This window comes from Cercospora kikuchii, assembly GCF_019650295.1.
Source record: "Cercospora kikuchii DNA, contig_00008, whole genome shotgun sequence".
Taxonomy (NCBI): Eukaryota; Fungi; Ascomycota; class Dothideomycetes; order Mycosphaerellales; family Mycosphaerellaceae; genus Cercospora; species Cercospora kikuchii.
Window position 1 is genome coordinate 243771 of NW_025408589.1, and position 27043 is coordinate 270813.

The 27043-nt window shown below is 55.7% G+C and overlaps 2 protein-coding genes across 2 annotated transcripts; both read right to left on the minus strand.

Annotated features, from left to right (window-relative positions):
- Positions 1 to 391: 391 nt before the first annotated feature.
- Positions 392 to 1471, minus strand: CKM354_001129500 (uncharacterized protein; the record flags this gene model as incomplete). The annotated part of the gene is made up of 3 exons (XM_044806779.1): positions 392 to 952; positions 1006 to 1393; positions 1440 to 1471. The coding sequence occupies 3 exons, from the start codon at positions 1469 to 1471 to the stop codon at positions 392 to 394; spliced, it is 981 nt and encodes a 326-aa protein (XP_044662714.1).
- A 1823-nt stretch (positions 1472 to 3294) lies between these two features.
- CKM354_001129600 (uncharacterized protein) lies at positions 3295 to 26292 on the minus strand (the record flags this gene model as incomplete). Its single annotated transcript, XM_044806780.1, has 6 exons — positions 3295 to 4848; positions 4900 to 5729; positions 5781 to 18212; positions 18287 to 18424; positions 18471 to 24770; positions 24813 to 26292. The coding sequence occupies 6 exons, from the start codon at positions 26290 to 26292 to the stop codon at positions 3295 to 3297; spliced, it is 22734 nt and encodes a 7577-aa protein (XP_044662715.1).
- Positions 26293 to 27043: the final 751 nt, after the last annotated feature.

A 27043-nucleotide genomic window follows, 5' to 3' on the forward strand; every position in this document is an offset into this window, starting at 1 on the left:
ATATTCAGAGCGAGATAAACTGAAAGCTGAAACGTGAAATCATATACACATCTGGTTCAAATTTCTGTCGTCAGTACATAACAGCATAGCATTAGCAGTACCAAATAATCAACCAGCACAAAAGGCCCCATCATTCCGTCACAAGTCCAACCTCACAGGTATCAAAGCCCGTAACCGCCAAGAAACCAAGGTATCGCGCAAACCAAACGCATCAAACAGATCGCACTTCATCACCTCGTCATCATCATGTACTCGCTCACAACTGATTGGCATCCCGCCAAGTATTCCACGAAGCAGTCCTCGAGACCTGTCGAAACCTCTCTTGCGCCTCGACAGCCCTCCAAGCTGCATTCCGATTCTCCTGACGTTCCTTGTCTTCTTCAAGGTCTTTCTAAGACGCCAAAGCAGCGTTCTCCGTCTTGGCGGGAGTAGGCACATCAGCAGTTGTGGTAGTCTCCTCTTGAGCTCTCTCCAAAGCCTCGACACGCTGAGCGTCGCTCAAGCCTTCAGTTTGCGGAGCAGTGGTGGTGCGGTCTGGCAGGCTCTGTGTGGCCATGGCGTTGGAGCCGAGCTTGCCGGCGGAGGCAGAGTGGACGGGCTCGACGGAAGGCGACCAGCCGCGGAGAGCAGCCTCGGCGTCGTTGAGAATATCGCGACCCTCTTCGGCGTGTGCGTAAGCTGGGCGCTCTTCGCCTGGAACAGTTGGAGTGTCATCGAGCAAGTTGATGAGGCGGCGAGCCTGCTGGGCGAGGAGGATTTGCTTCTCGGCGCGCTCGATGACGGCGGCGGTGTGGAGGTCGTAGGCTTCCTTGAACTTTTGGCGAGTGATGTTGGTGAGCTGGGCATCGGCGACCAGGCTCTGAGCCTCAGCACGGACGAGCTCTTGTTCGAGAGTGACCAGCTTCGTCGACTCTGGCTCCTTGTACTTGAGCTTCTGAATCTCATCCTGGATCTGCAGTATCTCGTTAGCCTGGACACCACTTCCCCAACACAGCAAAGACTCACCTTCTGCTTCTGCGTCCTCGTCGGCTGCACGCTCGCCTCGGTGTTCCTAATCTGCTTCAAGACACCTCTGCTGTCCTCTAAGTTCTGCGCATACAGGTCCTCCTGCTCCGCGATCTCCGCAAGCAGCACGCCCAACTTGTCGCTGACATCGCTGAGGGCCTCATCCTCGGTACTTTCACCCCACTCGCTGAGCTGGGAAGCAATGCTCTGCGACTCTTTTCCTGCCTGCTCAAAGGCGCCAATGGCGTGGTTCTGGGTCTTGATCAAGGTGCGGAGCTTCTTGGAGAGCTCGGGCTGGCCGACGCCGCGCAGCGACGACATGGCGAAGCGGTGCTTGTTGCCCGAGTCATTCTGCTTGTGGCGGAGCGATCCTTTGCGTCCGATGTTCCTGTCTCTGTTAGCATGGTACTGTGATTGTTGTCGCGGGCCAGAACATGGCGGGGAGCAGGGATGATGCGGCGTACATGGCGGCGATTGTTCGGCTGTTTCCGAGGTTCGTTTGGCAGAGGGAGATCTGTTACAACAAGCGGTTTCTGTCGCTGTTTCAAGAGAGCAAGATGGAAAGACAAGGCGAACAGTCGGTCAAGAAGGATCTGCGCGGTCGATGGCAGTTCCACGAGCGTCCGAGGAGAGCTGGATGACGTCTATGCAGCATGACGTACTTCTCGTTCGCAGGCACGACCATCTGACACCCACACGGCCTCTTTCGGACGACAAAGAAGGCCTACTGCACACATTTCACAACTTTGTGCCAGTCACAGGTTCAAAGAGGCGCGGTATGGGTGGATCTCTAACTTTGAGACAAACCCGTCTCGGAGAGCCTGGAAGCTGAGGACAACAGTAGGAGGACTATATCAGCTCGTGAAAGCGTGGCATTTCTTCAGTACGACCGAGATAGTGAAACCGCTGGTTGCATAGCATATCATTGTCCCTTCAAACCCAGTAAACCGCCCAAGTGTATCCCATCATAATTTCATAGCACCATTCACACCCAACCCACCCTTTGTACCTCCCACCATGCTCTTCTCTTCTCCCACAATCCTTCAAAAATCACCTCACATAAGTCCTACTCGTCCTCTTATACACCACTCTCTCCCCACTCCTTCTCGGCTCATGATAACTGCTCCGACTAACCCTCTCCACCGGAACAACGCTCGTCCTCCTGTATACCGATCTCGAGCTGCTCCTCGGTCCACCGTGATAATTGCTCACAGGACGCGGCGGGACATCTCTCCCTCGGACCACGACTTCTTTCTTCGGAGTGACGAGGCACATCTTCAACTTATGTTCTTCTCTTTTTGTTTGCGATGCAGTAGCAGGATGGTGGAGGTAGGTATTATGTGTAGTCGTGCTTGGAGAATGGCGTAAGCTGTAGCCTTGAAGTCGCGAAAGCGTGTCTGGTATCGTCGACCCCGTGATGAGTCGTCCTCGCCTTGCTCGTATCGCTGCGCGTAATGGTCTCGTATTCCTAAACTGCTGCCTGCCTCGTACTCTCAACACCCAAGCTGTCCTCTCTACTCTGCGTCACAGACAGATATGCAGTACTATCCCTCAGAGTCCAATTCCTGGTATCTTCAGAAGAAATCGAAAGGGAACCAAGTGAGCAGCTGAAACCAACAAGAAACAAGAAAGAGACGAATGAGTACCCACCATCATCTTCACTACTTAACCCCCCAAGCGAAAGCTACTATATTTGCGACACCTCAGCTCTCTCAGCAGCAGGAACGAAAACCCTGACGACTGCCGGGCGGCCTCAAGACGCTCTCGCTCCGCGGACAGCCTAGACCCTCCTCAGCAGCAGCATTTCCCCAGCCATCCCGGGCAAGCGATGGCGCGGCGTGGTGACGACATAGAGCCAAGAGAAACGCAGACGACGACGGAAGTATGATGATGAGTCTCCGTCTCAGCTTTCGGAAAGGAGGGGATGCGCGGGCTTCCGTGAAGAGAGAGGTAGGAACTCAGGACATTGTATAATCGCAAAGTGTAGAGAAAAGAAGGTGACAGCGAGGACATGCCACGCAACTGCTCGTCAACTGCCAAAACTTCGGCGATGCGCTGGCCGCCAAGCGTCAACACAGCAGTGCAACTAGATCACATCAAGAAACACCACAAATTCAGCTTCAAATCCGTACAAATAAAAGACAATATAGTTATACTGTATAATATACTCTTCATGTTCGTAGAATATCATCAAAAACGTCATACTCGCCTCAACGCATTTCACTCATTTCAGCAGAATCAAAAACCGAATTCCCAGAACCAAGAAAGACATCCTCCATCACTCAATTATCAAAACCCCGACCCCCCTTGCGCCTCACTGATCAAACTCCGATTGCTCTGTCTGCTGCGAATCGGCTCATCAATCTCCATAGCGCCACTCATCACCCTCACAATTTTCTTATCTCTCCCTCCATCGTTATGCACCAGCACCTGCGCCGGGCAAACCACAATTTCATCATCTCCTTCCCCAACATCATCGCCCTTTTTGACAACGAGCGGGAAGAGAACAATCTTGACGACCGCGTGTTTGGCAGCCAATTCTTCGTTGGAGCTGAAAAGCCCCGAACGCTCGTTCATGAGCGAGGAGTTGAAGTATACTTTGCGAACCAGGTCGCCATTGGTGTCGTACTCTGGCTGTAACGGCGGCAGCATGATGTACTCTGCGCGTTGCGTGCGCATCTCGATTGCAAGATCCACTGCGATGCGGAGTACCTTTTGTAGAGATGCTTGTAGTTGACTTCTCGAGCTCGAGGGCGGTGGCAATAGCATGCACAAGATCTCGAAGATCTCATGTGCAACTGCTTCCGTGTCGAGAGCGCATTGCGAATCGAACTGAGGACGCTTGGAGAGAAGCGTCAGTGTTGTTGCGCGCCAGTGAGCCACTGCGCGAGGTGGTCCAACTTCCGCGAGAAGCTTCTCAAGAGCTTTGAGTTTCTGTCGCTGTTCGCGGTCCATGCCGAAGAGGTATCGTGTGAAGATGTATTCCCAAACCATAGTCATCACCACTGACATGAACACATCCCGTCTGCGAACGCGGTCACCAAGCAGCTTGTCCACATCGGAGCCGTCCAGAACTGCATTATCCAATCGAGCCTCGATTTTATCGTCGTTCAAGTCGGTCGAGAGGCGGCACACACGGTTGTCGGACATCTTGGAGAAGCGCAAGACCCATTGTTGCACATGCTGGCACAGCTTCTGGCACGCGCCGTCGAAGTAATCTTCGTCTCTCTGTACGAGGAAATCTGATGACTTGGACGATTGTATCTGAACTTGCAACGCCCGAATTTGCTCAGCGGCGATGTCGAGCTGTTCGCGCAGTCGGAGAATCTCCGCGTTCTTGTCGGCCAACGAGCTCGCGATTTCAGCCTCCACGATATCTCGCATGCCGGAGGTGATCCTGCCATGTTCACTGCGCATCGAATCCAGTTCCTGTGCTGTCTCTTGCCATTTGCTGTGTGCTTCGGCATGCTCGGCCTGGAGAGTGGCGTATCGTCCGTTGGTGTCGTCTACAAGATTGCGGTTGGCCTCAGTCAGGCCGTTGCTCAGTTCCGTCAGACGGGCCACTTCGTCTTGCAGAGGCTGCAGCATAGCCTTGATCTGGTTGATCTCGGCATCTTTGGCCTGGAGTTGAAGGTCACGTGCTTCAAGTGCTTCCTGCAATGACCCGTCGCCCAGTCCGCGCGCACCTTCACTAGCTTGCCGGGCTTCCTGAAGCGCGCGGTTTTCGGCCACCAGAAGGTCTAATCGCGTCTCCAGGTCGTTGATGTGCATGCTCTGTCGCTTTCGCACGCTTGGCGGACGCGTCGGCGAGACTTGCGACCGTTGCGCGTCGCCATATCCTTGCTGCAGGCTGTTAGTGTTGTCCTGCCGATCAGTTGAACCTGTTCTACTCACAAAAACATCGTCGGAAGTGTCCATTGCGCGCGAGGCGCCTCCGTGAATCAGCTCATCGTGCTCGAGCGGTGGTGTTGGCGGTGGCTCAAAGGCAATGGTCGAAGGTGAGGCTCTAGCGCCAACGGCCGATCCCGCAAGCGAGCCATTCAGCGAGCCGAGATCAGATCCGCCCCGCTTGCTTGCCGCCCGAAGATCGCCGGACAGGCTGGTGCGTCGGAGCGAGGGCGTGGAGCTGCTGTTGCTGTTCCGGCTGTAGGACCGCATCTCGTGAGGAGACTTGAAGTGGTTCCCGCTGACATTCGAGCGGTCGCTCAGCACACTGGCAGAGCGCAAGTCGGGCGTCAGAGGGCCATTTCGTGCACGAGACCGATCGAGCTGCACCGTCTCGTTCTCTTGGTCCACCTGTGGCCATGGCAAGCGGTTGAAGACTTCGTCCGAGGTACTGGTAGGACTGCTGACAGATCTCGCGCCACCACCAGAGGGTCGATGGCGACGGTTGGACGGCGAAAGAGCTTCTTCTTGTGCCCGAATTGCTTTGGGCGTCTCCGTCCTTCGGACTGCCTTGATGTTCTCTGGCCCGCCAACCTCAGCTCTTGCCTTGCTCCTCTTCCGCGAGTGCTGGCGGCGAGCATGCTCTTCGGGTATGGCATCGAGAGGAGCTCGTGGTGATGTCGGGGAGAAGGCAGATCTGTCGCGATTGCCATCCCAGCTAAGTGCGGGACTGTGCTCCGCGGGGACAGATGCAGACTGTGCTCTGCTGTGATTTGTGCTGCTGGGCTTCTGAATAGGTGATGGCTGCTCTGGAAGTTGTGAAGGGGAAAGCGCAGCTTCTGCGAGAGGGTCAGGGGGGGATTGGAAGAGATAAGACGCACGGTTCTTACTTGTGGGCTCGAGAGGGGTGTTGTCGCTCAACTTGCGCTCATGATGGGGAACTTCTCGTGCACTGTCGTTACCCCGTCTCTGCTTGGGTGTGTGAATGTCCCAGTCTGGGCTTGTTGGCGTCGAAACACGCAGCGGTTCAAGCGAGCGTCGCTGTAGCAAGCTATCGCGGGAGGAGCTCGTGCGTACGATTTGGGGCACCTCAGCACTTGAGCGATCGGTTTGCTGCGAGGAGCGCTTCGCGGTCTCATAGCCACTGTCCCGAACAGCCCGGTCTTGAGCGTCTTGTTTGGCAGGATCAGTGAATGCTCGGTCATCGTCCTGAAGCGCGGCAAATGACCATGAAGGCTCTTGCGAGAGAAGTGTGCGATCGCGGCTGGACACTTTGTCTTCTCTTGTGGCGCTGGCCATGCCTATGCCTGCAGCAACGACGCCTGCCGCTAGTGCCGGCAAGCTTGAGGGTTGATCATTCGACTTGATGGGCGATCGCGGGACCTCCATTGGCAAGTTCTGGGACACTTCGGAAGTGTGCATCAGGCCGCGCGATCCGGAATCATTGCTTGCCCTGCGGTCCTGTGACTTGCCATCTGCGTTTGCGCCTGCAGGCGGTACACGACGCTTGATGCGTTCCAGACCTGGAAAGACGGATTGCACGATGCTGTTGGAGCTGGTGGCGCTGCCAGGGCTCTTCACTGTAGGTTGCACATCTTTGTCCAGACCAGTCACCTCATCCTTCGTCAGCTGAGCGATTGCCTTTGCGGATGTGTCCTCGGCTTCAGACATGACTGCAGATCGCTCGGTATCGTCCACGGCACTGCTTTCAGGATTGTCCGATGTGCCGCCAGATCTAGCCTTCAGCTTCTTTTGTTGTCGCTTGTTCTTCTTGTATGCTTTGTAAGCCTTGTCCATCGCATCGACGTCCATTTCATCTTGTACCATCCAGCTGTGCTCATTATTATCGGTCGCAGCCACTGGAAGTGGAGTTGAAGGCTCTTCACGTGATGCCTCTGCTGGAGCATCGGCGACCATCTCTTCGACTGGAGTAGATCGAGCTTGTTCAGCGTACTTGTTTGCCTCCTCATCCTCTGCCACTGTCGTCTGCTTGCCTTTCTTGCCCTTCTTACGCTTCGTTGTGGTAAATGCGAATTCGGACTCGGGTTCAGCTTCTGTTGGAGACTGCTCCCTGCTGGCCACCATAGCCTTCTCCAGAAGCGTTGCGTCGAAGCCAGTACTTGCGAGTGTCTTGTTCAGAATGTCATCGACATCGCTTCCCGCTTTTGGCTGTTCATCGGCGGTCTCAACAACAGGCGGCGACTCAGAAATTGTCTGGTTTCTTTTTCCCTTTTTCTTCCTCTTGCTGACTGTGGTTGAAAAGATGTCCTCTTCTGGATCAGCCTCAGCGACTCCAGTAGGTGATGCTCTCCGCTGGAATGCGGGATCATTGATGACCATGTCTGGATTGAAGCCGGTATCGGCCAGTCCGGCAGCGACAGTAGCTGTAAAGTCGATATCGTTATCGGCGGTCGCAGATGGCAGTGTCGAGTTCATATCTCTTGTCCCCACTGGCAACGCAGAGACTTCGCGTGAGCTGTCTAGCAGCTGTCTCGAGGTAGGCGCTTCTTCAACTACAGGGCCATGGGCGGTCGTGACTTCCACGGCATCGTCGATCGTTCTTAAGTTCTGCCCATCCTCTGTCGCAACAGACTGCTCTGCTTGAGGCACATCTTCAATTGTCGGTGCTGGGTCCTGCTCGAGTGCAGCTGCAGGAGTTGCGCTGCCACTCTTCCGAGCCTTCTTCTTATCCTTTTTCGACTTCTTGGTGGAGACTGCACCCCAGTCATACACATCCGACGTAGTAGCGGCATCTTTGTCTTCTGTCGAAGCGGTAGCTACAGCGATAGCAGCGGCAGCAGCAACAGCTCCCGCGGCAGCCTCGGCGAACTCAGCGCCGTCGCTGCGCTCCGACTTGGATGGCTTGTCAGCTACAGGCTCTTCAAAGGCGCGTTCGACGCCCTCGGACGCCATATGCACTTCTCTTGTCGCATTTTGATGGTCAGCTGGTTGCTCGAGGGGATGAATGGGTGTTTCAGCAATATCTTCTTCAGCTTCACGCCCTGCAACCGCTTCGATGGAGGCGGCTTGTGCTGTTTTGGGTTGCTCAGCATCCAGATCTGCTGGGACGACAGAAGGCTCCTCGATTGCTAGCTCCGCATCGCGCCTGGCTTTCTTTCCCTTCTTGCTCTTTTTCCCTGTGCTTGGTACAGCCCACAAGTCGTCCGCATCTGCCTCAGTCGACGGCTGCGCATCGCTTGTGCTCGTCTCAGCCTCTGGTCGTGACTCCACGTCTTCAGCCTGAGATTCAGCCTGAAGATTCTCTGCAGCAAGCTGTTGAAGCTTTTTGGCCTTCTTGCCTTTCTTGCCCTTGACTGGAAGTGCCCAGACGTTTTCTGACTCGGCTTCTGTTGCTTCTTGGGAAGTCGTTGCTGTTGACTGTGGGACAGACTCATCTTGGATGGTTTCCTCCAACACTTTCGGCGAGTCTGTCGGTGGTTCGGAAATGTCTTCAGAAACCGATTGCTTCCCTTTCTTGCCCTTCTTGCCTTTCTTCTTGCTACTGGAAACAGTGAATAAGTCATCAACCTCCTGAGTAGTAGGCGAATCAACGACTTCCGGAGCGACGACATCCTCGCCCTGCGCTTCAACCACACCTGTGTTCTCGGCAGGTAGTAGTTCTGAAGACTTTTCGCGAATAAGGGCCTCAGCAGGCTGATCAAGATCGATTGTCTCCGTCACTGCAGTGTCTGTGGCTTTTACATCTGGCTGAGAGGATTCCACGTCCGTCTCTGCCGTTCGCTCATGGGTCTCTTGGGTCTGCAGTTCGGATGCAACTTCGGGCTCCAATTGAACGTCTGGCATCGGCTCATCTTGCTGCTCGGACTTGCGAGCTTCCTCGGCGGTCCCGACATCGCCCACCACGATCGGAGTCTCCTCAAGCGAGACTTGCTTCGACTTCTTTCCCTTTTTGGCCTTCTTGCTCGACTTGCTCGACGAAGTGAACAAGTCATCTGTGTCAGCTGCTTGTGACTCCCGCGCATCGTCTGCATTTGCTGGCTCGATCTTTTCTGGCTGTGCTGCAGGTTGTTCTTCAACGACGACATCTTCGACGGTACGGAGCTCTTCGTTGGCAGTAAGCTCGGAAGTCTGCACATCTTGGCTTGGCTCGGTGACACTGTCGCTGTTCGTCTCGGTGGCAGCAGACTTATTCTTCTTGCCCTTCTTCTTCTGCTTTTTGGATGATTGCGGCGCAAACCAGTCATCGGCGTCTTCTACAGGTTGGGCGTCCTCAGGGGCCTTTCCAGCAAGATCTTTCGAGGGTTCCGTACTCTCAGTCGCATCGGCCGTCGCAGCAACCTCCGACTTTTCGATCATGGGCTCGTTCTCAGGCTTTTCGGTAGTTTCGTGCTCGAGGACGGCATCCTTCACTTCTTCGCTAGTAAGGCTGTCGGACGGATTAGTGTTGTCGCCACGTTCCTTGTCAAAGTCAACTGCACCACTCTCTTCGGCCTGCTCCAGGACAGCACGCTCAACGGTCTCCTCTACGGGTAATTGCTCGCTTGCACCAGGCTCTTGACCTTCACTGGCCTGGGGTGTCTCAGCCAGCCGGTCAACTTCCTCCACTGCCGGCGTTACAGTTCCCGACTTCTTGCCTTTCTTGCCCTTTTTCTTCTTGCCGGTCGTCGGGGTAGCCCACAAATCGTCTGTGGTCGCGGTGGGTTCTGCTGTCGTTGGGTCTGGCGCGATTGCAGACTCTTCGGCCAAGGGCAGTTCGGCCGTTGGCTGAGCGGCTGCACCGGCTGGTACATCTTCTGATTTCTCGATTGTCTGGAGGGTGGTCGATTCATCAGCTTTTGGCTCATCCATGTCGAAAATGTCCGACTTTCTGCCTTTCTTGCCCTTTTTCTTCTTGCCCGCGGCGGGGACATCCCAGATGTCGTCTGCTGCTTCGACAGGTTCGGCAGGCAATGCCTCCGGTACGCCTGGAATATCATTGGTTGAAGGCTGCTCGTCCACAAGCTTTTCGGCAGTCTCGGCTGGCTGTTCCGTGCTCTCGACGGGCGCATCTTCCAGCTTCTCGTCAGCTTTGGGCTCATCGATCTCGAACACGCCAGATTTCCTTCCCTTCTTGCCCTTTTTCTTCTTGCTCGAGGTAGAAGAGGCCCAGAAATCCTCGGATGACTCGATCGGCTGTGTCTCGTTCGACGGCTCTGCAGGCAAAGAGTCAAGTGCTGCAGGCTCGTCCACTGCTTTGTCAAGGGTGTCAGCTGGAGTGTCCTCGCCAACTACCGCCTTCGAGTCGGTACTTTCGAAATCCTTTGCGGAGTCTTCGATCTTGGCTTCTCCAATCTCCAATGCAGCAGATTTCTTGCCCTTTTTGCCCTTTTTCCTCTTGCTGGAACTCGATGACCCCCAGGGATCCTCCTCGATGGATTCGGCCGAAGGCATCTCATTTGACGGGTCGAAGACAGTAGCATTTTCTTCAGGCGACTTCTCGGAAGTCTCAGCTGCATCGTCCTCGATGTTGGTAGCCTCCTCTGTTTGATCCTTGGGCGCCTCGATTGGAGTCTCCTCAACAGTGGCAGGTCCTCCCGTTGCCAAATCAGTGCTGTCCGACGGAATCGCGAGCTCCTCGGCAACCGTGGTCTCTTCGAAGTCTGACAGGCCAGATTTGCGGTTCTTCTTGCCCTTCTTGTTCTTGCTCGAGGTAGGAGTGACCCGGATGTCTTCTGTCTCGGCAGTCGGCTCGATATCAGCTGGTGGATCCGTCACGAGTGGTGCAGCCTCCTCGCCCAACGTCAACTCAGGCTGCGCCTCAGGTATCTCAATCGGTGTCTCCTTCGGGGTCTGCTCGTTCTTGGGCTGATCCGCGGTCTCAATTGCGGTCGAAGCATCCGTGCTCGCGGCAGCCTCATCCGTCGCCCAGATGTCAGATTTGCGGTTCTTCTTGCCCTTCTTCTTCTTCTTAGAGGTTGTGAAACTCGCGAAATCATCTTGCTCGCCCGCAGGTGTCTCAGGCGCAGACGTCGAAACGTCCAATGGAGGCTCAGGCGCGTCTGAGCGAAACACTTGTACGTCATTCGTAGCAGTTGGATCTACCGGCTCATCGGTCTTGTCTGCTTCTTTGGGTGTAGACTCCTCAACTTCGAGCAAGGCGGACTTGCGACCCTTCTTGCCCTTCTTTTTCTTGGAAGTAGAGAAGTCGGCGAAGTCGTCCTCAGCAACAGGCAACTCGGTGGTAGGAGCAGAAATTTCCGCCTCGGCGTCTTTGAATTGCTCTTCGGCAGCCAGATTCTTCGACAAATCTGCGTCGGTCGCAGGCTCGGTGATCGGCTCAGGGACGGGGAGCTCGACGGCTTGTTCAGCAGTGCTCTTGTCCTCGAGCTCCGCCACGTCCGGCACCGCCGCCTGGTCAGTCTCCTTTGCGGTCTCAGAAGTTGCGACTTCGTTCGCTGTTTCCCTTGCCGCCTCTGGTACCTGCTCGACAGGCGTCACAAGACCGGACTTCTTGCCCTTCTTGCCCTTTTTCTTCTTCGAGGACACAGTAGTGCCCCAGAGATCTTCAGGCTCTTCGGTCGGTAAAGGCGCTGAGTCGGTTATATCCACAGGGCCTTCACGAGTCTCGTCAGTCGACTGCTCAATTGCTGGCTCGGGTAAAGCTGGCTCCATGCCGGTCTCAGGAATAACATCGCCACTGGTCTCGGGCAATGCGATCGTATCAGGCTGAGCTTGTGATTGATCCTCTTTTTCCTCAGTCGCAGGTGTAGATTTTGAGCCTTTCTTGCCTTTTTTGCCCTTTCGCTTCGATCCGGATGCCCACGAAAGGTCATCCGCAGTCTCATCCACTGGCGTGGAGTTCTCCTCTGTCACTATGTCGCGCACGGTCTCGTCAACGGGCTCTTCGACGAGTTCCGCCGATTGCGAAGCTGGTGCTAAGTCAATGTTGGGCACGGTTTCGCTGGCCTCATTGAGTGGCTCCGTTGTCTCGAGCTTCATATCAGGCTCGTCTCTCGCGACTCCGGGTTCGGGAAGTGCATCAAACGCAGACTTGGACCCTTTCTTGGACTTTTTGGCTTTCTTCTTCGATGCAGTAGGCCATGCGAAATCATCTGTGGCTTCCTGTGTCGGCGTGGAAGTTTCGGTCTCGACTGACGTCTCGGGCAGCGTCGAGCTGGCCAAGAGTCCGGCAGCCACAGCAGCACCTCCGACGGCAAGAGCAGATTCAATAGAAGTTTCGGCGGGAGTGGTAACATCGGTCTTGAGATCCTCGTTGGGATCCAGCGACTTCTCTTCCTCGTTGCTCGCAGGAATTTCGGTGACGGACTTTTTGTTTTTCTTCCCCTTCTTGCTCTTCTTGGAAGTCGGAGCCCAGGAAAAGTCAGCATCCTCATTCTCAACGCTGGCGGCAACATCCTGTTGCTCTGCCTTCGCAGCTTCCTCAGCAGACCTATCAAGCTCGGGCAAGGGAGTCTCTGCGTCGACTTTGGGCTTCTCTTGGTCATCTCGTGCGCGTTCTGTGACCACGTCCTCTGCTGCGCCTTCAACCTTCACTTCCGATGGTTCAGCTGGGTCGCTGAGAGCTGCATGGTCATCACTGGGGCCTGCGGCTTCTGTGACCAAGTCGATGGACTTTTCGCCAGCGATCTCAGCAGTCTCAACCTTGCTCTGCACTTGCTCCGAATCGGGGACATAAGAAATGGTGTCTTTGTCCAATGAAGGCTCTTCGGTAGCTTGCGGAGTCTGAGAACCTGATTTCTTCGCCTTCTTCGCCTTCTTCTTATCCTTCTTGGACAGTGGAGCTGCTGTGAAGACCTCTGGCTCCTCTGTAGCAGGCAGAATTGTCTCTTGCTCCTGTACCGTCTCGAGGTCGGCTGGAAGGATGTCTGTGCTGACGGGATCGGTGGCGGTCGGGATGGACTGCTCTGTCTCGACTACATCTTCGGGCTTTGGAGGAGACGTCTCTTCAACCAGGTCTTGGGTCTCGGTCCTTAGGATGGACTCGTCCGATTGCTGCGACTTCTTGCCCTTTTTGCCCTTCTTCTTCTTGCTCGATGATGGCCAGGAGAAGTCATCCGTCTCCGCAGTCGCAGTTTCGTTGGCAGGCGCAGGATCAGCAATGACGTCCTGAGCATCATTCGCCGTGGGCTGGATATCCGCTGGTGCATCTGAAGTGACGACCTGCTCTTCCATTGATGTTTCAGTATCTTTCAAGAGAGGTGCCTCGTCACTGATATCCTTGGCTTCGGAAGACTCTGCAGGCGTCTCGCTGGGTTGTTCGTGTTGAGTGGATTCCACGTCCAGCGGAGTTGACTTATCGAGAACATCTTCATTTGGCGACACTTCAACCTTCTCAAGTTCCGCAGGCGTCTCAAGCGCTGTGGCAGTAGCAACAGCAGGCTCAGAGGAAGAGCTCTTTACAGGTTCAGGGATTATCGGCGCCTTCGAAACAGACTTCTTACCCTTTTTGCCCTTCTTGCCACCCTTCTTCGATGTGCCAAGCGACCATTCTGCAGGATCTCGCGGTGTTGGATCGCCAAAAGCATCCATGTCCTCAGAAGCTCGCTCAGGCTCGAACTCAGCGCCGCGATCAGGCATGATCTCTCCGTGATCAGCTGGCTTGCCCTCGGGAGTGGAGCTGAAATCAGCTGCGTCAGAGGCGATCCCGAACACATCGTCGACCAAGTTGTTCTTCTGAGCTGAGGATTCTTCGGTGTCGGCTATGATGGTAGGAGTATCGTCCATCATATCGGCCCAAGATCCTTGAGCAGGCTCTATAACTTGCTGACCAGAAGTGATGTCTTTGTCAGCTGTCGATGTTGCATCACCGAAAGTGTCCACTGTCGGTGTCGACTCAGCAGCAAGCGCTTCAGTAGGCACAGCAGCCTCCTCCGCATCATGCCAAGAATCGACAACAGGTTGAGCCTCGAAGAAGTCTTCAGCGTCATGGAAAGAATCATCGGGAGTCTCGGTAGGCTGCGGTACTTCGTCCGCCGCCTCGCGGTCAGCCTGGTGAATGACTTCACCGGCAGGATCGCTGGCAGCCGGAACGGTTCCCAAATCAGCTTTCGGAGTCTCAACCGAAGGGTCATTCTCGACCTTTGGCTCCTCTTCCACTTGCAATGAGAGCGACTTCTTTTTCTTCTTGTCCTTTTTGCTCTGCTTGCGGGACAACGTGGGCTTCTCCTCTTCGACAGATTGGGCGGTAGGCGAATCGACATTCTGCTCACCACGTTCGATGGCAGCTTCGGGCGTAGCAATGGCGGTCTGTAGATCTTGCTCGATGGGTGCATCTGGGACATCGTTCTGTGGCGCAGCTTCAGTCATCGATTCTCGCGGTTCCTCAAAATCAAAGGTCTTGCTCTTGCGCTTGTCTTTCTTCGACTTCTTCTTCGAGACAGGAGCTCCCCAAACATCGTCAGCTTCAGTGTCAGCCGCGTTCTTTGGCGCAGATTGAGGAGCTTCGTCTTGAGCAGGAGTGTCCTCGTGAGATGCGAGCGCGGACGCAGCAACAGCTCCGGCAACGGCTACTGTGCCTAAAGCGAGAATGTCGGTGTTGACGGGAGTCTGTTCAGCTGACTTGTCGGTCTCCAGTGCGGTATCATCCCGAATCTCAGCAGGTATCGCAGTATCTGCTTGTTCTGGCTCCCACGACGAGTCAAGCTGCTTCTGTTTCTTGCTCTTCTTGCCCTTTTTCTTCGAGCTTTGCTGGGAGAACTCATCCTCTGCGACGGCTGCCTGCCTGGGAAGAGATTCTTCTATGAGGTCCTTTGGAGTCTCTGTGGCACCTTCTGATGTCTGCGCAACTTCTGTGACCACCTCTGGTTGAGTTGTTTCTGCTCGGAGGTCGGATCCGGCATCCGGCTCGTCTGACTTGGGCTCTGTTGCATCTACAGCAAGTTGTCCTTCGAGCTCAAGCGGCTTCTCAGCTGATGCATCGACTTCTACGTTGCTTGGTGCTTCTGGTATCGGCGCGTCTACAGTGGCATCTTGACTAGCCGGAGTCTCCTCGGGCTCATCCCATGAAAGCGTCTTGGACTTCCGCTTATCCTTTTTGCTCTTCTTCTTAGACGTCGGAGCGAAGTCCTCGACAGGTGCGGCGCTCTCTGTTGAGGCAATGTTGGAATCTTGGGCAATCTCCTCGACCTGGGTCGTGATTTGCTCACTGACAGGCTCTTTTTGACCAGCTGTTTCAGTCGGCTTTGATTCGGTTGCATTGGCGTCTGGAATTACAATATGCTCAGAAGGCTTCTCCGACTCGTCGAGCGAGATTGTTTTCGACTTGCGCTTCTCTTTCTTGCTTTTCTTCTTGGACGACGCAGGAGACGCATCTTCAACCAATTCGGGATTATCAGCGGTTGAACTTGCTTCTGGGACAGTCTCCTCGGGAGCGGGCTCTGCAACAGGGGGCACATCGACAGATCGATCTTGCTCCTCTGTGGCCTCTGGGATGGCATCAGGCTGAACTTCTTGCTCATTCTCGCCGGCTTTCTCAGCAACAACAGCTTCCTCAGCAAGTGCCTTCTGCTTCTTCTTCGACTTCTTGCCTTTCTTGGTAGACATTTCGGGGAAGAGGTCATCGGCAGGTTCAGGGTCTGGTAATGAGGGCTCTACAGCATCCTTGATGTCTGGCACAGACTCAACGAGCTCCGCGATTGCTGACGCATCATTTTCAATCTTTGGCTGGGACGTATCAGCTTCGAGGAATGGAGCTGATGGGACATCGAAGGGTTCCGCGGCGGTCGGCAATTGGTCAGAGTTCTTCTCTGTGCTCTGGAGGGCTTCGGCTTCAGCTTGAGGCGCATCTACGGCAACGCCGCGGCTCATAGAGTCTTGTTGATCCGCAGCTTCCGCTTGCGCAGTCTCAACTTCGGGCTCAGCGGGCATGGAAAGTCGCTTCTTCTTGTCCTTTTTCGACTTCTTCTTCGACGTGGTCGGAGCAGTCCAGTCATCGTCGACTGGGGTATTTACAATGTTTTGCTCGGATTGGAATTCCTGGTTTGGCTCGGGCTGAGTGCCCTGGACTGTCTCGGACTGAGTATTCTGGACTGGCTCGATAGGCTGCTCTGGCTCTACTGCAGCATCAACAGACTTCTCAAGATCTTGAATCTCGCCTGATTTCCCCTCGACTTCTGGCAAGACGTCAGAGGTAGAGCTCTGCTTGCTTTTCTTCTTGCCCTTCTTAGATTTCTTGCTCGAGATTGGCTCAAAGACCTCCTCAGTGGTCTCTGCGGGCTTTTCGGCGACTAGAGGATCGATAGACTCGGCATGGACTTCGTTTGGCATTTCATGCGTCACCTCCTCAGGCTTGGGCTCGGATTCGCGAACGTTCTGCATCGACTTGCGGAACGCATCTGCTTGCGAGAGACCCCAGCCAATAGCGCCACCAGCAGCGACAGCACCGAAGTCAGACAAGCCAAAGTTCATGAGAGCAGGCGTATCGGCGACTTTGATCCCTCTATCAGCATCTTGCGCTGGAAGTGAGTCAGCCTCCGGCAAAGGCAAGTCGTCAGCAACACTAGCTTTCGGTTCATCCTCAAAGATCGAAGTCCTCTTGGCCTTCTTCTTGTCCTTCTTCGACTGCTTGCGAGTGAGTTGGGGCGCAGGAGTGACCTCGACAGTCTCAGCAGGAGGCTCGACCTGGACATTTCGTTGCTCGATCACAAGAGGAGCAGGCTCGGACTTTGCGCCCGGGAGCTTGTAAGGTTCTGGGGGGGAATCTCGATCTTTGACATCGCGGCTCGTCTCGATTGGATCGTAAACTGGCATTGAATGTGCAGCGGCAGAAGCGAAGTAGCCAGAATCAGATTGTTGAGTGTTGCCGTGGGCTTGGAGGGCCTTGTCCTTCTCAGGCGAAGGCTCTGTGAACTCGATCGCAGGCACGACTGGAATTGTGTGTGCAGCAGCTGACGGGAACATGACTGAATCTTGAGTGCCATTTACCTGCGGCGTGAGCTCGATCGACCTCTCAGCGACTGCATCGACAGGCGACGCGATCTGTTGAGGCGTCTCGACTTCCTCGACTTGTGACTTCTTGCCCTTCTTGCCCTTCTTCTTCGACTTCTTCGATGTGGTGACAGGCTCGAATGCATCTTCAAGCTTTCGCGGCGACTCTGCCTCGACCAAGCTCGACTGCTGGGGAGCCTGCTCAGGCTCGGCTGTTGGCACATAAGGGAGTGGGAAGCTGTGGGCAGCAGCAGAAGGCAGAGGCTCGTCTCGCTTCGCTTCTACAACACGCTCTGGAGACCTATCGGTGCTCTTGTGCGCAGCATACACCGCAGCAGTGCCCAACATGGCAGCAGCAGCTAATGCCTTTGCCTTCGAGGGCGATGCCGATCGACTTCGTGGCGCGTCCACCAGCAGAGCAGAATCCTCTGGAGCGATAGTGGTAGCGACATCAGCATCAACGGTTCTCTCCTGCTCATGCAGCCTCTCATCCTGAGCAAAGTCTTCCCAAGTGTAGAACTGTGGCTGCTGCTTCTCCTTCTTCTCGCCAGAAAGTGTCGGCAAAGCCCAGGGTATGGCGGTTTGTGGCCACTCACTGGCCTTAGGAGTCGTTTGTTCTGAACCCAGAATGTCTCCATCAGCACGGAAGTTGTTTGCGCCGATCGTGTCCAGCGTCAAACTTCGGCTGCGAGTCCGGTCAGGTGAAGTCGCAACACTGTTCGCAACGCTGAACTCCTCTCGCGCGGACTCATACTCGTCACTCCCTTGCACGCTCGAAGCGCGACTTGATGGTTTGCTAGATGGCAAGCTGGGTAAAGTATCTTCGACTTCTTGCACAGGTCGGCTGCGTTCAACCAGATAGAGCGGCATGATCCCCGACTTGATCTCGGACGAATGTGGCCGACTCTGCCTAGACCTCGAAGAACCTGGTGTGGCCGGTGATGTGACACTGGATCCGCCAGGTGCAGTCATCAACGGCGAGCTGAAGCTCTTTGCTCTCTCTTTTCCGCCAGGTGTAGTCGGCGCGTGCCCCGGTAGCCTCAGAGGCACAGCAGTAGACGATCCTGGTCGTCCAATGCTGACAGGCCGAGCCGGCTTCTCCAGGACCGGCGCAGGAGTCTGTGGTGAATTGTCCTCCTCTTCAATGATCGCCCTCACTTCCTCGTGCTCAGGCACATACGGCAGAGGGAAGCTGTGTGCAGCAGCGGACGGCAATGGCCCGGCATACTCAGTCTTCTGGACCTCTCGTTCTTGTGATCGGTCGCGCGCCTCATCGCGACTCTTCTTCCCTCCTTTCTTCCCCTTCTTGCCACGCGACAACGCACTCGCAGCAACACCAACTGCCAAACCGGCAGCAGCAGCACTCACCAACCCAGTCCCGGATCCAGCCTCGAGTGGTCTGCCTTCCTTCCACTCAACAGCTGTATCCGGAGATCCTGGGCGACTAACGGGTAGAGGCGGCAGATCCTCTACCCGACTCCCTAAAAAAGACTGATCTCGTGAATCATACTTGTCTTCGTCAGTTCGTCGTCGATGGTGCTTCGGACGGTCTCCGTATTCGCTTTTCGATTCGTGCGAACGGTGTCTCGACAAGCTTTCTCCGCTCTCGTCAGTTCTGCGGCGGCGGTGATGTCGGGATCCCGACTCGCTGTACTTGTCATCGTCCTCGTGTGTGCTGCGACGGCGTCGCTCACGACTATCATTATCGTCCTTCTCGTCTGTGGAGCGATGGCGTCGGCGGTGAGATTCAGACTTGACACTGCGCGTGTCGTCATCATCATCGCCATATTCAGACTCTCTGTGTTTCTTCTTGCGTCGTCGGCGGTCTTCGTCATCTTCATCTCGCAGATCCTTCATCGTGGGGACAGTCTCGGAGGACTTGCGACCGAAGAGGGAACCAAATATGCCCTTCTTCTCCTTCTTCGCGTTGGGCGACTCTTCCTTCTCGCGGCGCGAGCGGCTGGATGTCACAGAACGAGTATCATCGTCATCGTCTAAGTGCCTAGACCGACGACGGCTTGAGCTGACAGACATGGTATCGTCATCTTCATGCCTCGACCGCCGCTTGTGCTTCTTTCTGTCGTCGCCATCGGCAGGCTCAGATGAGACCGTGGACTGCGCCTCGTATGCATATTGCGGTTGCTCGTAGTAATCGCTAGCTCGTCGAGCCTCCTCTCTCCGTGACTTGCGCCGACTTTCCTTGTCACCGTCTGCTGAGTTGACAGATCGTGCGTCTTCGGGAGACATGTCACGAGGACTTTCGCTGACACGAGGGCCAGCATCGTAGAACTCGTCTTGTGTAGAAGACTGGCGCGAATCTTTGGTATCATCGGTGGATCGTCGCTCGATCACAGTAATCGGATCGCTACGGCCGGCTTCGCTGTCAACTTTGTCGCCATTCATGCCGACATAGTCGTCCCAGGCGACTTCAGATCGAAGTGGTGAGCTGACCTGCGGTGTGCTGTCGAACGCAACACTACTCCTCTTGCCCTTTTTCTTGGTCTTTTTGCTCGAGGACGTAGACTCGAACCATTCAGAACCAGGATCCGTCTCTGGTGCAGCGACTGGCTCTGGAGCACTCTTCGACACGTCAATCTCGCGGGACTGATCGTAGAGTGGATCGGCAATGCTCTCTTTCGTGACTTCGGCACTCTCAGGCGAGGACTTGCGCTCTGGAGTATCCCATCCCCCTGGCATACCACTTGGCGCGTCACGCGGATCATCGTACGACGATTCGCCAAGTTTCGACTTGCGCTTTTTCTTCTTGTCCTTCTTGCTCGAACCAGAAGCAGACTCTTCGGCGCTGTCGTTCAAAGTCGCAGCCGCAGCAGCTACTCCACCAGAAGCAAGTATGGTATCGGTGACATCAGCAAAACTGAAGGCAGACTTCTTGCCCTGCTTGTCAGCCTTCCGCTGCTCAGACTTGCTCAGTTCTGGAGACGGCGGCTTTGCTGTCACATCGCTGACGACAGTATCACCGCTCCATGAAGGCATACTGATGGCGGATTGTGTGCTTGCGATCCTTCGGAGACCATCCTCAAACTGGCTGGCTTTCTGGTCTTTGCTGCTCGTGCTTGGGAAGTACTCGTCCGCTTCCTCGGTGTCTGCTTTGGGAGATTCGACCACAGGCGTTGGCTCTTCGCTGTAAGCAGGGTCGATGCCAGCCTTCTTGGCAGCCTTCTCGCGCTTCTTGCGCTCTTTGGCCGAGAGGGGTGGTTCCCAGGTGTCCGTCTCAGCTTCGCGTTCGACGACGGGTGTCACGGGGTCTTCATCAAAGGTCACACTGGCGCGCTTGGCCTCTTTATCGCGCTTCTTCTTCTCCTTGGCTGAAAGTGGAGGTTCGAAGGCAGGCTCTTCTGGTTCTGCGACAGGTGTCGGTGGCTCCACGTCGAAAGAGGCACTGCTCGCACGCTTCGCCTCTTTCTCACGCTTCTTCTTCTCCTTAGCTGAGAGCGGGGTTTCCACGACTGGCTCATCGCGCTCTTTCGCGGGAGTAGACGGCTCGCTGCTGTCAAAAGTGCCACTGCTCGCTCGCTTGGCTTCTTTCTCGCGCTTCTTCTTCTCCTTTTTGCTGAGCGGTACTCGAGCCGCGGACTCTTCTGCAGCGACATCACGGCTTGCACCAGTAGATGTATCATTCTGCTCGTCGTCGAAGCCACCGGGGATGCGGGATCGCTTCTCCTCGACAGGTGTGCTCTCCTTGACCTCTCCCTCGATGAAACCGCGTACAGGTGGAGCTCCTTCGGTGCCAGGGGAATCCGCAGCACGGAAGCCAGAGAAATCAGAGACGGAGTCGAAGAATGGCTGTTGATAAACAGGATGAGGAAGTGTGCCGGGTGATGCGCCCTCTGGCGTTCGCATAGTCTCCTCAACGCAATTCTGGCGATCACGCTCGTTGTCCTTGCGGGTACGCGAGAATTCCGTCTCCTTGTACGGTACTTCAGTACCGCGCTCCGGTGGCACGTCTTCGTAAGCTGTAGAGGTCTTAGCTTTCTGGCTGAGCTCATCCAGGAAGCTGGAATCCGCATCATCGGCGTTGGACTTGGAACCCTTCTTGGACTTCTTCTTGTCCTTCTTGCTCTTCTTGCTCGAAGCTGTTGTGAAGTCTTCATCCTTGTAGGTCTTGGTCTTGTCACCCTCCTCAACCACAATATCATGTAAAGCTGCGCCAGCAACTGCTGCGCCTGCTGCAGCCGCGACGCCTTTCCCAATGTTGCTGAGATCGGGACCGGTAATGTAAGACTCCCGATCTTTCTCCTGAAAGCTCTCCGGAGTCTGCACATCGTAGACATTAACTTCATCCTCGCCCCAAGAAATGCTGCGGGAACGATCAGACTTGCTGTCTTTGCCGGAGTCAGGACTCCGCTCAGCGCCGCCATCAGCAGCCTTGCTCAGCGGACTGCTTGGCACACTGCCTTTTGTACTAGTAGTCCGGCTACCAGGAGGAGGCGTAGGAGCGATGACATTCAGTCTCGGCACACCGTAAGGTGCATGCTTGCTCTTGCCTCCAAAGTCGTTGCGGAGCGCAAAAGGTGGCATGACGCCGTCTTCTTCAACATGATAAACCTGGACGTCAGAGTCGGGCTGAATGTTCCGTTCCTTCTCACCAGGTTTCTTGGCCAGCACATCTTTAATCTCATCAGCAAAGAAGTCGGCATAATTCTCCTTCGGCCTGCTGTCAGGACTATATGCTCGGGCACGTTCAGCAACAACTTTGTCAGCAGCCTTGCGTGCCAGCTCTTCGTGTCGCGCACGATCAGCAGGAGAGTGCTGCGATTGCATGAAGAAATCCGGATTGAAGATGTCGTCGTCCATGATGGGCTCTCCTTGCTCATCACTGCCAGGCTTGATCTCGGTGGCAGCATAACCATTCTTGCGCTCCACGCTTCCACGAGAAGCTTGACCATACTGGTTGCGAGCTTGACGATCAAGTTCAGCTTGCTCTGCGGCTTCTCGATCGTCCGCAAAAGCATCGGCATTCCAATCGACACTCGTACGTGGAGGTCGGCGACTGACAGGAGAGTCGTCAGTGCTGTCGCTCTTTCCCCGCTGGCGACGCTTCTTCGCGTCACGGTCAGCCATAACGGCGCCAACACCAGCCGCAGCAGCAGCACCGGCGGCAACAGTAGTCCAGCCAGAGCCAGAGGACCGCTTCCGGCTAGACTCGTCGTTTCGTCGACCACGAGGATCCTCTTGGTAGTCACGTGCGGATCCATTGCGAGCGGATTGCTGGTATTCCCTGGCATATCTCTCTGCGTCCCATTGCCGTCTCTGCTCGTCTTCGCGTCTGGCCTCTTCCGCGAGCTCATATTGCTGCCGTCGCAACGCTTCCTCGCGCTCGCGGGTTTCTCGCTCGACCTCCGCCTGTCGACGTTCAGCTTCTTCGCGAGCCAGTCGCTGCCTCTCAAACTCAGCAGTGGCAGCTGCGGCAGCCGCTTGACGATCGGCCGCTTCCTTCTCAAGCCGTTCAATCTCCCACTGTCGCTCTCGTTCTTCGTGGGCGCGCTTTTCGGCCAGTACTCGGGCTTCTTCCTCTGCCTTACGCTGCTGCTCACGCTCAAGGTCGAGACGTGCCTGAGCACGAGCTCTGTTGTCGGCTTCACGGGCGCGGAGCACTTCTTCTTGCCGTGCCTCCTTTGCAGCACGCTCTGCTTCCTCCTTGAGTGCGCGGGTACGATCGGCACGGCGGCGCTCTTCGTCAGCCTTCTTGTCCTCTTGGCGTGTGGAACGAGTCTCCTTTCGCTCTTGCTCATCGGTCAGACCAAAGCGTACGTTCGATTGCGAGTCGCGAGACTTGCGACCAGATGATAAGGCGGACCCTGCGATGATAGCACCGGCGCCCAACACGCCCGCACCAATCATTGCAGCATCCTGGCCCCAAGTGGACTGAACCGGGCTCGACTGTGAGCGGCGAGGAATAGGTCTTCCATCGGTTGCCCCTACTGTCGCAGTGTAGCCTGCGTCTGCCCCAGGTTGCGTGAACGCTGGGCGAGCTGGAGACATGGGCTGAGGATGTTGCACGACCCCAGGACCGGGCCTGTAAATTGGTAGATCCTCTGTCTCAAACGCGCCCGGCATCGACTGCACGCGAGTAGGAGTGCCGAATGCGTCAGAAATAGACTGCTGCCTCGGCGTGCCAACATCGGAAACTGGCTTCGGGTCGATGTACTGTAGAGGCTGGGAAGACGCCCCACTTGTGGATGATCTGGCATCAACACTGGGAAGGGGACGTCCAGTGTCGTCCAGGTATACAGTCCGATTTGGCTGGACAGGTCTGGAGGTATCGAAGACAGAGCCAGCCGCAGCACTAGCCGCGATTCCAGCGCCAATAGGCCCGACCGCGGATCCATACTCACTCGGTGGGTACGGTAGCTCGCCAGAAGTCGATCTTCGAGAGTTGCGCTTCTTGTCCTTGCCGCCCCATCTCCAACCCCAGGCTCCAAGACCCCCAGCAGAAGACTGAGAAGCGACGCTCTCGAGACTCTGTCGACCAGAGAGATGTTTGCCACCGTAGTCACCGAAAGCGAGACCATCGTTGCTGGATGCATCGTCAGAGGGGAGCTCATCCTCCCAGCCTTCTTCGTCCGATGATCCGGGAGAGCCATGTCGATGATCGCCAACCACATGCTGCTTCACGTGTCTCCGAGCACCCAATTCGGGTCGACTGGTACGCTTGGTGATTCTGTGGCCTGCTTTGGCAGCGCCAAGGGCGGCAGCAGTGGCGCCAATACCTGCGAGGGTGGCGGCAAGGTGCTGATCCGAGGATTTGCGTTGCGGACGTCCTCGGGTTGATCGTCCAGAGGAACGTCTGGATAAACTGGCCTTGCTTCCTTTGCGACTCAGCGCACTTCCCCCAAATGCAAGGTCAGAATTCGACGAAGATGCCGAGCCGTTACTAAAAGTGAAGAAGCCGGCGCGTTTCTTTTGGTGCTCGCGTGACTCCCTGCGCTGCTTTCGTGGAGGTGAGAAGAAGTTGCCAAATATGCCGCCTCCACCTTCTTCAGACTGTCGTCGGTCGTCACGGTCGTAGCGAGAATATTCGGATTGTCCAGAAGACACACGCCCCAATCTCCTCCTGCGCTCTCTACTCGAGGACCTGGACCTGTGACCGGCAGCCAGACCCGCAGCGCCTAATGCAGCACCAGCAGCTACAGCTGTACCCATCCCAAGACCGGATTTGCGGCCTCCAGATCCTGATCTTGACCGGGCCACTCGTCTGTGCTCAATAGTTCCATCCTTTCTTCGAATCGTAACGTTTGCGAATTCGTCACGGCCAGGACGAATGGTGCCGTATTGAGATTGCCGCCTCTTCTCTCGACTGGAGCTTCGACTGCGTCTGCGTACAGCTGAGCTTTCACGATGGCCAGATTTCACGCTGTAGGTGTCGTCGAAATTCTTGCCGCTATTGAAAAGAGCGTTGGCCGCAAGACCAGTGCCTACAGCCGCGAGGCCAGCACCGGCAAGACCCATGCCCGAATTTCTCTCTTCGCGTCTGCGGCGGCTGGAGTCGGATGCATAGTACCGACTCTCCTTGTCCACTCGCTCATAGCTGGCCTTGTGTTGGAGTCTATCTTTGCTCACACGTCGACGCAATGATTCAAAAGAGTCACGTCGCTTGTGGTAATGATGGACGCGAGGTGCATCCCAAGCTGAAGTGCGAGGATCGAAGCAGTACTTGCAGACACCAATGTACTCGGTATACATCTCCATCTTGGCCACGTCTTCTGGAGTGGAGATCAGGTTCAGCAAACCGTCCTTAAGCTTCGTCATTGGACCCTTGTGCTCGTGGTAGTGACCTTGCTGCATCATGCCACCGCTGTTGTTGCCGTTGGGTGGGTAGTAGCCTCCAGAGAATCCTGCCGGTCGTGGGGAACGCGGTGGTCCTTGGCCGTTCCCGCCGTAGTCGCCCGCCACAGCCGTATTCGAGTCGTTTCGTCCGTGCTTGTGTTGGTTCTGATAAATCCCGTATGCAGCTGCGCCGGCCGCTGCGGCACCTGCTGTGTAAAGCCCTGCGTTAGAATGATTAGTAGTCTTACCTGGTACGTTACCGGTTCCATAAGTGTTCTCGTAGCTCGGTCCGTATGCGCTCGATCCAGCGAATGAGGCTCCAGCGCCGTTCGAGGCTTTTGGAGCCGATGCGTAGTAGACGTTCCCGTCAGAGGAGTGGCGCGACGGTCGGGATTGCGAAGTCATGGAAGGCAGCGTGGGCGGATAACCGCCTGGACGCGACTGATAAGAACTGGCTGTTGTGTACTCGGATTGTGAGTGGTGGTGTGAGGAGGAAGTCCTGCCGTTCTTGCCAATCTTGTTCACCGCAGCAGCACCCGCAATGCCTGCCAAGCCTGCAGCAACGGCGGTGCCTGAAGACGTGCGCGATGGTTTTGATGTCTTCGAAGGTTCGGAAGCGCTCGAGGATGATTGCTTCCCAGGCTTGGCCGATGGACGTGCGGGTGTGACGGGCGCAGAATAGGAGGTCGTGTCGTTGTAGAAATCGGCAGCACTTCCGTTGCCTGTGTCTTGCGCCGGCACTGGAACGCTCGAAGCAGCCATCAGATGGTGATCGGGGTTGACGAGCATGTTGGGTGTGCTGGCACGGAAGCCTGGCTGGAAGGCGACCGACTGGCCTTCATCCAAGTAGTAGTCGGCGGCGTGGCCGTAGCTGTCGGCGCGAGAAATGCCCAACTGCGGCGCGGGTTGTTCGTAGGGTGCGGGATGATCTTGACCAGGAAACTGTGACTGAGGCACAACATTCGGCAGAGCACCAGACATGGTGTACTCGGGTTGCTGGTGCTGGCCCATGACTCCCCCGCCGTACTGTCCAGGAAATTGCTCAAAACTGCCCATGGCGGGAATGGCTCGCGAACTGTCCGTCACCAATTCTGGCTCATTTCGACGTGACGATGACTTTTCTTTGGACTTCTCACTGCGCAGCTTGTCTTTGCGCTCGCGACTCGAACTGCGCTTCCTCTCCTTCTCTTTGCCACTGCTCTTGCGCCTCTTCTCACGCTCGTCACTCGGGCTGCGCTTCTTCCGCCTGCGCTCGCTCTTGACCGTCTTCTCGTCGTCCTCCCAGTCGTCCTCGTCCCCGTCGTCGTCTGGGAGCATGCGCAATGCACTTGCGGTGAGCGGTCTCGTCTCTCCACTCACGCGACTCGTTGGCGCAGTGGCGTACGAGCCCGATCCCGGACTCGCATAACTCATAGCACTGCCATACACGGACGGAGGGCCACCAGAATAGTACGAACTGTCCTGCATGCGATCGCGATCATCGTCTTCATATCTCGAGCTGCTCTTCACGCGATCATCGTCATCACCGTATCGCGAGCTGCTCTCGTGGCGGCTACTCCTGTGTCGTCTTGACGTCCCGCTCATCACACTGGCAGTATCGTCGACATCTCCGCGCGAACTTCTACTGCTCTTCTTGCGCCGTACTTCCGAGCGGCCAGAAGCACTTTGTGTGTCTCGCTCTCGGTCGCCGCCCTTCTCGCTGCGTCCGGTAAACGCTGCTTTCCACATGATCGTCGTAGCGAAATTCGTACTGAAAGTCGCGTCTCGATCCTGTACCTGTCCGAGTGCTGTGTTCCCAGGATCCTAAGCGCGCGTGCGTCGTGGCGATTATCGTAGCTCTCGGTGAGCTCGTGGTGTCGTCGTCGTAGTCGGTCGTGTCGCGTAACGGCTGTCGGTGGTCGTCTGCAGCTGTACAGCATATACAGCGTGTCGCGTTGACTGTACAATGTTCATGAACGACTTATCGTCGTTCATTCACGGCGACACGTCCATCGTTTCTAATTCGTCCACACGGTCAGTCGCTGTGTTGTTCATGCAGCATAAGTGTGCCGAGTGGGTCAACCCTGGCCAAAACAAGCTCGGATGTGGCTGGGGCATCGACCACAAACTCTGTACCTCCGATCTCTCAGCTGCCACGGACATGCACGGTTGATTTGAGAAACTACACTTTGAACAGTACATTCGAATCCATACAGGTAAAAACACGTGACAAAAGGTGGTTTTTGCATTCTGTGACAATTCCGACTGTTTGGGCAGCAATACCACATCAGTCTTCATCTACGGACGTCATTCGGCCAATCTTCGCTTCTCCATCTGTGCTCCGTCTCGGTTGCTCGATGGCGCGGATCGTGCGCCATACTCCTTGCAAGCTTCACCGCAACATGTTCTGCGACTCGAACACATTTGCTTTTGCTAGTGTGGATCCCGTTGCTCTGTGCAACGTTTTGAAAAGCGCTGCATCTCTACCAGAAATCCTTGC